The sequence below is a fragment of the Cololabis saira genome, chromosome 17 (assembly GCF_033807715.1).
Source record: "Cololabis saira isolate AMF1-May2022 chromosome 17, fColSai1.1, whole genome shotgun sequence".
Classification (NCBI taxonomy): domain Eukaryota; kingdom Metazoa; phylum Chordata; class Actinopteri; order Beloniformes; family Belonidae; genus Cololabis; species Cololabis saira.
In genome coordinates this window covers 38,085,741-38,098,099 of record NC_084603.1, presented here as the reverse complement: position 1 = coordinate 38,098,099, position 12,359 = coordinate 38,085,741, and the positions used below count along the sequence as shown (strand labels likewise).

Here is a 12,359-nt window from a genome sequence, read left to right as displayed (position 1 = left end):
CGAAAATCTACCTGAAACAGGTGAAAATTGTTTGAAAAGTCTTGTTTTAAGTGTAAAGAATTTTTTTTTTACTAAAAATTAGACATTTTAATTAGAAATAAGACAATTATTCTTGTTAAAATTTAGAGTTTTTGCAGTGTGTAAACAGTGTAAACCCTGATAGTTCAGGTGATCCACAGAAATCCTACTCAGTGGGGCAAATATGTGACCAATCAGCATCAGGAAGGTTCTGACTGGAATCAGAGACGACGGCAGCGCGACTTGTTTTACGGATTTTAGCAGCTGTTTTTCCCGCGGATGACAGCGCTGCTCTCCAGGCCTTTGAGGAAGAAACCCCCCCGGGACCCTCACGGCTCCCTGACCACCACCACACTGACGCTGGCCAGCAGATACTGCTGCTCCGTCAGTGAGGGTGTGGTCCTACCCACCGTGCTCTGCTCCCAGCAGGCAGCACTCCGGCAGCATCCGGGGGTGTCTGGGGTTCAGCTCCACCTTGATGGAGACGTTGTTTCCTGCAGGACAATCACATACAATCAGCCAGGCTGGACCTTCAGTAGCAGTGTCCCCCCCCCAGTCCTTGTACCGTACCGATGGCGATGCGCCTCATGGTGTCGGAGCGGCTGGGCTTCTCCGGCTCCAGGACCCAGGTCCTGCCGTCCACCTCGTCCAGGACGTCCCAGAACTCTGTCAGGGACCGGAGGACCAGCAGGAACTGACCGTACAGCTGCTGCAGAGTGCTCTGGAGAAGCAGGACAGTGGGGAGTCACGGCCACAACCACAGCTGGTGGACACCCGTTAGGGGTGTCACGACACACTAATCTCTCAATACGGTACGATACATGATACTGAGGTCACGATAACGATACGATATTATAGCAGTATTTTTTTAACAACCTTGAATGAGGAACATATGACTGGAAAACATGGGGTTTTATTGGAAAGACACAAAATACAAAACAATGCTGTGCATTTGCCCTATTGTTACAGTTTGTAATGCTTTATAACTGTTTAAGTTTTAAAGAGAAAGTACAAATATTTAGCCACAAACTGAATAGTTTCTCTCATGTATGACTTGACTTTTTTCCTTTTCCAGAAATGTAATAACTAAAATGAAATAAATAAATAAAAGTAAATAAATAAACTATGAAAAGTCCCAAACTCCAAATGCAACATGACTGTTATTTAGCATATTACGGAGCTCAGAGCTTCACCTGCTCCAGCCTGAGGCCGTAAGGTGAACCCCGTTATTGTTTCATCCTCACACCTTTGGGGACGACACAATCTTTACATCATAAAAAACATTGATTCATGCTTAACTTAGAAGTAAAAGTTCAGAGCTCAAAACCCCCCAAGAGTCCCGTGATCGGGACCGCAAAACGGTACTAGTTTCTTCTGAGCGGAGGAAGATTTTGGTCCGCGATTTTGGTCGCACCAATAGGATGCGCGTTACTAGTAAACACAATATATTAATATGAACAACCCAATATCGGTTTGTCACCTCCACGACACGTATCGTGATGTTTTTGTTATCGCAAAATTTCGTGGCACGATATATTGTTACACCCCTAACACCCGGTCTCCACACGGGTCCACCGTGGGGCGGCCAGACCGTTTCCTGTCCCCCAAATCCATTTCTTTTATAGGGTTAGATTGGAGGGAAATTTTAACGTTGCCTGCTTGTCTTCACTCAGTTTAAGCCACCACGCAGCGGTTAGGGTGTAGGATCATGGGAGGTTTCAGCGGAGACATCCGAGGGTACCTTCATTTTAACAAAGGGTTTTATGGATCGCTTCCACACATCAAGTGAGTTTAAACACAGAGTTTGGCTCGGCCACATTTGTCTAAAGTCCTACTGTAAAGTGTGTCAGGCGCGGCCGGTGGAAACACGTCTGCAGATCAACAGGAAGTGGCGGGTGAGCCGCTTCCCCCGACCCCTGCCAGCAGCTGCTCGCGCCGACGCAGCGGTTCAGGAGACAAGTCCAACGCTGCACGCTGCCGTGGCATTTAACGGAGTTAGCAGAATATTATCAATCTGATCTCTGGCTCAGACTTAAATGTCACAATAATCTATAACAAATAACGGGAGCAGTTCTCTCTCTTCTGGGTGAAATAAAAGTAAATAGTCAAACGTTTGACTGTAGTTAAACTATCTACAAGTAGCGAGAAAATATGACAAACTAAAAAAGTCTATCACACTGCAAAAACTCAAAATCTTACCAGGAATATTTGTCTTATTTCCAGTCCAAAAGTCTAAAAATGAGACATTTTATGTCTCATTTTTAGTCAAAAAATCTCATTACCAGAAAAATTACTTTTTATTTGACAATTTTCACCTGTTTCAAGTAAATTTTCACTTGAAATAAGTAGAAAAATCTGCCAGTGGGACGAGATTTATCTTATATTAAAGGAGCAAAAAAATCTTGTTCCACTGGCAGATTTTTCTACTTATTTTAAGTGAAAATCTACTTGAAACAGGTAAAAATTGTTGTTTTTTCCAGTAATGAGTCTTGTTTTAAGTGTAATGAGAACTTTGACTAAAAATGAGACATTTTAACTAGAAATAAGACAAATATTATTGTTAAGATTTTGAGTTTTTGCAGTGCATAAAGTGGAAAAGCACTCAGATACTGTTTTGCTGACAGGAGCCCCTGGTACCCCGGTACCCCCGGTACCCCTGGTACCTGGGAAAATGGTCATTTAATTACTCCGATAGAAACTTTCTTTGTTTTCATTATGTGGTCATTGAGTGAAGCAGTTATTTATTCATCTAAATCCTCAACAGCAGACGCAGCAACGACCAGCCTCATCCAGGTTCATAAACTAACGACGTGCAGTAGGAACCTGCGTTCACGTACGGGCACGTAAATGGACATACACGAGGAAAGAAGGCAGACAGAGATGAGAGAGCAATAAAAATAGAATGAAATGAAAGAAGAAAAAAAGAAAAAAGGGGGAAAAATGAACCAAAAATTATGGGTCATCGTGCCAGCACAGTGCACACAATTAAGCATCATCCAGGTGCTGAGAGCCTCGGCAATTACAGCCCAATTAATGCCAGTGGTATGATTACTGGTACGGCGGGATAACTGCACTCGGCCCCGTCCAGCAGGGGGAACAATCAAGGAGAGCTGCTGCTCTAAGGTGGAGCCAGTCAGGATTACAGCTGCTTCAGTGTGGACGGTGACGCTGTTTCTGTCGTCTGGTCATCAAACACCACCACACCGGGTCTGGATCAGGGGTCAGCAACCCGAAATGTTAAAGAGCCATATTGGACCAAAAACAAAAAAAACAAATATGTCTGGAGCCGCAAAAAATGAAAAGTCTTGTATCAGCCTTAGAATTAACGCAACACATGCTGCATGTTTCTATATTAGTTATAACTGGGGGAAGATTTTTTTTTCATTATGCACTTCGAGAAAAAAGTAAAAATTTCAAGAGAAAAAAGTCGAAATGTCGAGAAAAAAGTCAAAATTTCGAGAAAAAAGTTGAAATGTCAAGATTAATGTTGAAGCACAATCTTGTGAAAAAAGTCGAAATGTCGAGAAAAAAGTTGAAATGTCAAGAAAAAAGTCAATTTCGAGAAAAGGTCGAAATGTTGAGAAAAACGTCAATTTCGAGAAAAAGTCGAAATGTTGAGGAAATAGTCAAAACTTCGTGAAAAAAGTCAAAATGTCCAGAAAAAAGTCGAAATGTTGAAAAAAGTCAAAATTTCAAGAGAAAAGTCAAAATGTTGAGGAAAGGAAGGAAAAAGGACGAAAAAATTAAATAAAAAAAGAAGAAAAAAAAAAGGAAAAAAAGAAGAAAAAAAGAAAAAAAAGAAGAAAAAAAGAAAAAAAAAAGAAAAAAAAGGGAAAAAAAGAAGAAAAAAGGTCAAACATTTTTGAAAAAGCTCCAGGGAGTCACTAGGGCGGCGCTGGTTGCCGACCCCTGGTCTGGATAAAACATCAGCGCGTCGTAAAGACCTCGGCTCGTCCCCATCCCCAAGAGCTGGTCACAGGCTTCAGGCAGCAGCTTCTGCTCTCGGGGTCGGCACTACATCCATGATGCTGCAGGTGTTTGGCCTCAACGTCTGGCACCGTGTCTGGCAAACACCTAAACACAAGCCTTCAGCAAAAACAACAAGCCACTAGAGGGCTGCACTGGGATTGCAACGCAAATCTGGCGGGAGTGGGCGGTTTGAACTTTGCTGACGTGGAAAAGAACCTCAAACAAGGTCTTTACAAAACAAAGACAAAGAAAAAGCAAGTCAGATATTTGGAAACACTGCGTTTAGTGATTCATTTGTTAAATTAATTTGTTTCATTCTTTAACTTTGTTTATTTTATGTTATTTATTAGTGTTATTTGAGCCACTCACAGCCTCATTGCTATAACCTCAATCACATAATTGATGCGTTTACGAAAGGGGAAGTAGCTTATGAATGATGACAATGATGCATCTAACTTTGGGTCAGGTGACCTATGAACTTTCAATTATCCATCAAGCTCCACAATGATAATGTTAACATTAAATCAGATAGATTTATATATCTATTATTGTGCGGCATGAATTCTCAGAGTTTTGCGGATGAAAGTCAGCACACACAGTGGAACACACACGTTGCGGGTGGTAATGGTCAGAAATGCAGCGGGATGAAGAAAACAGTCCTGCTATAGCAGGGCTCTACAAGCCAGCGGCCAGCGCGGGACTGGAGCAGCACCAGAGCACCGTCCTCTCTGGAAGGGAGTGTCAGGCTGACGGGCTCTGAGAGAGTCCGTCCAATAACCTCAACGAACTAAAGCAGCGTGGCAGAGACTTGTCCCTCCCTGCAGTCGTCAGGCTGGTGCTCACTCTGGCCGGCAAAGTCATCACGCTGCTCTAGACTCACGTCCCAAACAACGAGTCAAAGTAGAAGACAGGAAGTGAAACGTGACCATTGCCAAACATTGGCCTCCGGCAGGAGGTTCCCCCTTATGATCCAGGTCCTGGTCCAGGTTTCTCCTTATGATCCAGGTCCTGGTCCAGGTTTCTCCTTATGATCCAGGTCCTGGTCCAGGTTTCTCCTTATGATCCAGGTCCTGGTCCAGGTTTCTCCTTATGATGCAGGTCCTGGTCCAGGTTTCTTCCCTCCTAATTAGTCCATGTTCCAGACCAGATATCAGCACCATTCAAGGTGACAAAACTTGCTTATCATTTTTGAAAATATCCATGTCTGTAGATGATATTCTGGTATGATAACCTTCCTGAGTGGCAGCTGGATCAGAGTTATCAGCTCATGAAGTTAAAACCCCCTTCAGAAAATTACATTTTAGATGCTGGTGCATATCCTGGTTTAGACTCATGTACACGATATCTGTCAATGTTTCACAATATTATCTTTGGTGTCATTTTAAAGGAGACCTTTTAAGCATTCATTCAAGCTAAGATGTGAATCATTCTGACCAACATAGAGGTCACTGCAGCTCTTTAAACTATAAACAACACACATTTTTACACCATTTTCGCCTAAATGATATACTATCTTTTATCCCTGTGTCAACTAGGAAAAACAGAGACACAAATACAAAAACTGGAATACTCACAGGACCATAAAGATTCAGGAAATGTATAATACACCCATACTATATCATTGTTACAGGTCATTGGGAGCCTTAAACTAGAAGAGCATCATGTGACCCAACGTAATTTTCTGAAGGGGGTTTTAACTTCATGAGCTGATAACTCTGATCCAGCTGCCACTCAGGAAGGTTATCATACCAGAATATCATCTATAGACATGGATCTTTTCAAAAATCATAAGTAAGTTTTGTCACCTTGACTGGTGCTGAAAAGTGAAATTTTGGGCTCCGGCCCACGGACTATAAAGGGGAGTTTTTTCTTGCCACTGTTGATGTTATGTTTATGTAATAATTGCTCGGGGTTCCTAGAGTCCTAGAGACAACTTCTGTTGTAATAGATGCTATAGAAATAAAACTGAATTGAATTGAAGCATTGATTACTGGAGAAGAGGTCGCCTTCCACAAGCTCAGGTTCTCCGTTGTTCTTTTCGGACATATCATTAGTAAATGATCATTATCATCATTATTATTGTTATTATTAGTATTATTATCACTTGTTCAAAGCCTTCTTTCATTCATCAGTGACCCTGCTAATAATGTGCTCCACTGCTCAGCAAAATGTTGCTTCATCTCCCCGTATATCTGCACTTCCTCGCTCTTAAAACCTTGCATAGCCTGCAAGCACAAGGAGCAGCATCCACACACACACACACACGCGCAGACACACACACACACACACACACACACACACACACACTCACACTCACACTCACACTCACACTCACACACAGGTTTATTTGTCTTCTCTTCCTAGTTCCACACAAATGCACCGAATGGCACGTCTTGGCCCTGCAACAGAGCAGGCAATAATTACTCATTCAAATGAACATGTCAGGATTGCCGACAGACAGGCCCTTCCCCCGCCACACACACACACACACACACACACACACACACACACACACACACATTTCCTTCATGTTGCAGTGTGGGAGAGATCCATCAACAGCCCAGCAGGCCGACAGGCTCCATACGGAAGCGCTGTTCTAAGCTGGTCCTCACTGTACGCCTGCCATGTATCTGCTCAGCCACACACACACACACACACACACACACACACACACACACACACACACACACACACACACACACACACACACACACACACACACACACACACACACACACACACACACACACACACACACACACACACACACACACACACACTCTCTTTTTCTCCTCAGATTCCCTTCCTCCTGATTTCTGCCCACTGTCACGCGAACAGACAAAAAAACCACACACACTCGTATTTGTGAGATTGAAGCATCACACAAGGACCAGTCCAGTTCAGCGCTCAGATACGTGTGTGTGTGTGTGTGTGTGTGTGTGTGTGTGTGTGTGTGTGTGTGTGTGTGTGTGTGAGAGAGAGAGATGCAGTAAGTGACACACAGACTCCGAGGCAGTGACGGAGATGAAAAGAGGCGCCGGAGTGAAAGAAACAAGACGCCAAACAATAATAACGAGGAGGCAGAGAGATACAAAGAGCCCACCGCTGGTTTTACATCAAAGCACTTTTATACCAATTACAGTGGACTAAATGTGAGGAACTAAGAGAAAATGTCTTAATAGAGCATGCGGAGCTGCATTTTGTCAAATTATGCAATAGGTAGCAGAGAATGAGTCAAGTTAATTGGTGGTGCCTTTCAGAGTTTGAGTCTCAGAGATCCTCAAAACATCGGGACACAAAACAGAATTCCAGAGTAGAATAGAGAAATTCTTTCAAGGTCTCGGTGCTGGATGAAACTAGACCTCTGCAGGTGGAGTCTGCAGTGAACCGGTAAGCACATGAATATCTCCAGGAGGCTCTTATCCTCTCTTATCCTCCAGCAGAACCCGGCTGAAGGCCACAAGGACGACCTGGACACCATCCAGACCTCCAGCTAACGACGTCTTAGGTTAGGTTCATGAACAATGCAGCAACGCAGTCAGGAAATGCATGATGGTACCTGACATTTGTATAAAGCCGTCTCCGATACTGGTTAAAGCTCTGCAGACACTCAAAATCTTAACAAGAATATTTGTCTTATTTCTAGTTAAAATGTCTCATTTTTAGTAAAACAAATCTCATTACACTTAAAACAAGACTCATCACTGCAAAAAAAAAAAATTTTCACCTGTTTCAAGTAAATTTTCACTTAAAATAAGTAGAAAAATCTGCCAGTGGAACAAGATTTTTTTGCTTATTTCAAGTGAAAATTTACTTTAAACAGGTGAAAATTGTCAAATAACAAGTTATTTTTATGGTAATGACTCTTGTTTTAAGTGTAATGAGATTTTTTGACTAAAAATGAGACATTTTAACTAGAAATAAGACAAATATTCCTGGTAAGATTGTGAGTTTTTGCAGTGTGTGTACTAGAGATGCACCGATCGATCGGCAACCGATCGGTATCGGCCGATAGTGCTCCTATTGGTTTTGATCGGAGTTCTCAAAATAATAGTTTTAGAGCAGCCGATCTGATGACGTTTACAACAACAACAACCCCCCGCCCGCGCTGCGTTCCCACATCTCAGACCCAGGTGTCCTGAGGGGGCGTCGGCGTCGCCAGTACGGGAGATTTACAATGTCCGAATAGGACAACAAATGTGCAGTTTGCAGGGTGTTTGCAAAGGAGAAACCCAGAGGGGGAATGTTATGAAAGAATTTCAACACAACGAAGCTGATAAGATATTTGAAAGTTTCTCAAACAGAGGATATTGAGTTTTCAAAGTTGGCTGCCACTAAAGCAGAGAAACAACAGGAGCAACGCCGCTAACTCAGCTGTAACAGAGACCTATAAACAACAGAAACAACAACAAGAAAAATTAAAGCTGCAAGCAGCGATGAACGAGCCCTCGCGCGTGCAATTTTCACCAATAAAGGCCAAGGACTCAAAACTAAGTCCGATGACACCACCCATGACTCTTTATGTCAAACCATTCAAAAGTTATGGCAGAAATTAGGAACTATCAAATATGGACCAATCAGATGAAGGGGAGGCGCGCTTTTTGGCGTCTATCGTCGCCTCCAGGACCGCCGTGGCGAACCTCCGGCGTGCCGCCGGGGTTCCGCCGTCGCTGGGGCCGCCTCAGGAGCCGTCGCTTGGCGGCCTGCAGGCTGCTGCGCCTCCAGCGCTGCGGTCTGCCGCTCGCCATGGCTCTGCAACAGGGCTGCCAGGTCCACCAGCCCCTGTGCCAGCATCTCCAGGGTCCACTCCCCGCATTCCTCCTCCATCCTGTCGGGCCCCACGTTGGGCACCACTGTAGCAATGCTCGTGCCACTGGGGTGGACCGACAGGACAGAGGACACAGGGTTTCGTGCAGGAAATGTTTTATTTCACCAGACGTGTACCAGGACTCAGCACCTTCCGCAGCTCTCCTTCCTCCCAGCAGAACCCCATTGCTGGTGTGCAGCCGCCCTTTATGTAGCCAGGCAGGGTGGAGAGGTGGATTGGGCACAGGTGTGCCCAATCAGCTGAGTGGCTGCTTCCCCGCAGCCTTCACCCAATCCTCCACCCTGCCACAATGTTGAAGTACATTTTCGAGAAAAAGGTTGAAATGTTGAGAAAAAAGGCAAAATTTTGTGACTAAAGTTGAAATGTTGAGAAAAAAGGCGAAATTTTGACTTTATTCACGAAATTTCGACTTTATTTTGATATTGTATTTCAACATTAATCTCCACATTTCAACTTTTTTCTCTTTTTTCTTTTTTTGTTGCACAATAAAAAAAAATCTTCCCCTCTCAAATATTTTTCTCCTGCATGGCCTTAATACTCTTCCGTACAATACAACCCCCCCCCAAAACTAACTAAACTGTTTGTTTTCACTTAACTGACATGTATACGTGCACGACAGCACACTAGGAAGCAAAGGATTATGGGTCAGAAGAGTTGCATGACTCGGCCCAGAGACACCGTAGAGGCAAAGCAAAGCTGGTGTGGAATCAGAAGCAGATAAAGGCGGTATCTGACGGCCCACTATGATCAGATGACTTTTATCATGTTTCTGCACACAAACCCAACACTTTTTCCAGTATCTGTATTTTTTTAAAAGGTGGAGCTGCCACAGTTCCTGCTGTGCACAGCTGGATAGTGCGTGTGCTCTCACCTGTGGGGTCCAGGTGACGGCCAGAGGGAGGGGCAGGTCAGCTGAGCATTCAGGAGCCTCCATGGGATGCTGCAGGTGTTGCAAAAGCAGGTCACACTTGACTTGGATATAAAGCTCTCCCAGCATCTCAATACTTCCTGCCACGTAGGCATCACTTTCAGCATAGGTTCACTTCAACACACATGAGTAAAGATGGAATACAGTTTCAATATACATTCTCAAATAATGGCATGTATTCATCTTCGGCTGCAGAGATTCAGTCAGATTTTTGCTAACTTATACGATTCTTATTTCCTGTCTCGTCCTGATAATGGAGCTAAAGTGATGACACTTTGGCTATGTACACTGTCAATCAAAAGACCACGGCCCTTATGCTGAAGGGGGGCACCGACATGATCCACTGGCCGGTGCCTCTCACCCTTCCTCTCCTCTTCCCTTCCTCTCCTCTCCTTCTCCATTTTTATTTATTATAAGTATCTCATAGCCATCATTCTTGTCCATCGTACCTGTAGTTTCTTTTGCTGGCCCCCCTTTTTTTCACTTTTGTGCATGTTTGCAGGCCGGAGCTTTGGGAGCTGCGTGCTGTCCTGCTGGCCTGCTTGCTAAATCTACGAGTACAGTCGATCGCACAACAGCTCTTTCCCATTTTAGATGTTTTCCAGTTGCTCAAACTGAAAGTTTACGCTGTCACTCAGTCTTGCTGTCACTCAGTCTTTCTGACACTCAGTCTTTCTGACACTCAGTCTTTCTGACACTCAGTCTTTCTGACACTCAGTCTTTCTGACACTCAGTGGACGTAACCTGCTGTGAAGTCTCATCTGTTACGTCATGCACATTCCCTCTATTGGCAGCTAGTGATGCTGTAAGGACCAATCACCTCCCAGAATGCTGATAGAACTGCTTTCAGAAACATCGTGTGGGTCAGAATTACCAAACAGATCCAGGGCAGCAAACAGAGGACGCATGAAATCAGTTTAAATTTTCCCGCATTCCATTTTAATTTTTCCATTTTTGGTCTGTTTCGGATTTCAATTTTGGAGAATTTGGTTTTTTGCATTTTATGCAAATGTAACCCCAAGACAGTATATAAAGTAACAAAATATAGACAATTTATGCAATTATAACTGAAAAACTTTAATATTTTCATACCTTTAAACATATTTAAAGGCAAAAACATGGCACCAGTTATTTTCCAAACCTTTTTGGGCATAAACAAAAAAATACCAAAAGTTGTAATGTAATGATGAAAAAAAAACAAAAACAAAAAAACAAAAAATCGATCTTTAGACATACGAATGGATTTAGAATCGGAAAATTGATATTTTTCAACAGAGGCCTAGTTTCCGCGCCTGAACACCTAACGTGACATTGGTGGCTCCTTAGCATGTTGGAACTTCCTGAGGAGTTTGGGTCAGACGTCCTCTCTGTTCACCTTCAGCATGGCAGAACTCTCTCCTCTCCCCCGTCCTCTCCCCGTCCTCCCTCCCTCCCTCCCTCCAAGCCTCCCCCGTGCCAGCACCACCTCCTCCCAAGCTGTGCCTGGTGAGGGATGACCTGGCGCTGGCTGCGGCGGCGGCAGCTGGAGGTCTGGAATAGTCCGTGGTTCCGTCCTGGTGCCAGAGGGGCGAGCAGGGCCAGGCGGGAACAGGACGGGCTCCTGCAACCCCCCCCCCCAGCCCCGGTGGATGTCGTCCAGGACACTGGCATGGCACCGCGGGAACTTTCTGACCAGATCCAGCTACGGAAGCATTAACGCCTCCTCCTGGTTACAAATGTGTTTCTGGACTTGTTATTTCTGCACATGGATGTGTTATCAATGATGTCAGTCTCTTATGAGTGGGATTAGATTAGATTCAGTTATTATGCCCCCCGATTGTGGAACATCCTCCCAGAACCTCAGAGACTGTTGATGTTTTTAAAAAGAGGCTCAAGACCCATCTCTTTAATCAGGCGTTTAACTGACTCATTTAACTCTTTATAATTGTCTATGCTCACCCCTATTTTTATTGGATCTTACTACTCTGTGTTGTATTAGCGTGCAGGAAAGATTGCAGCAGATCCCTCCCACCCCGGACACAAACTGTTTCAGACTCTTCCCTCTGGCAGGAGGCTGCGGTCCATCAGGACCAAAACCTCACGCCACAAGAACAGTTTTTTCCCGTCTGCAGCCTTCCTCATCAACAAGGCCCGGTCCCCCCTCCCTCCCCCCCGACTACCAAGGACTGCCCCCCCATCCCACTCTACGTTACATTAACGTAAAAACTCCAATCCTGTAACTTTTGCACAGACTCATATCCAGCACTTTACAAACCTCATTGTACATTTCTGTCTATACTTTTTACCCATCCTAAGTTTCTAAGTCACTTTTGTACAGACTCACCCGGCACTTTAAAACCTCATTTTGTACATTTCCGGTCTACATTTTATTTTACTGTCTATACTTTTTATTGTTTATACATTTCATTCTATTTTATTTTATCTCTTATATATTTGTTTTTATATTTGTATTGTGTTGCACCAATCCCCATAACAAATTCCTCGTGTGAAAACTTGGCAATAAACCCCTTTCTGATTCTGATTCTGATTCTGATTACTTTCATTTATCCTGTTTTATTATCTCAATGTTATATTTAAATGTTTTAGTCGTTATTTATAGTCTATTTTATACATTCT

At 43.8% G+C, this 12,359-nt stretch overlaps 1 protein-coding gene across 1 annotated transcript in view; it reads right to left on the bottom strand.

Annotated features, from left to right (window-relative positions):
• The window catches only part of fancl (FA complementation group L), a 43,272-nt gene that overhangs the window by 7,811 nt on the left and 23,102 nt on the right, over positions 1-12,359 (bottom strand). The window contains exons 7-9 of the mRNA XM_061745070.1: positions 9,687-9,755; positions 589-739; positions 429-512 (exon numbers count right to left, since the gene is read on the bottom strand). Of these exons, the coding sequence (XP_061601054.1) occupies positions 429-512; positions 589-739; positions 9,687-9,755 (304 nt within the window). The remainder of the gene's footprint in view (positions 1-428; positions 513-588; positions 740-9,686; positions 9,756-12,359) is intronic.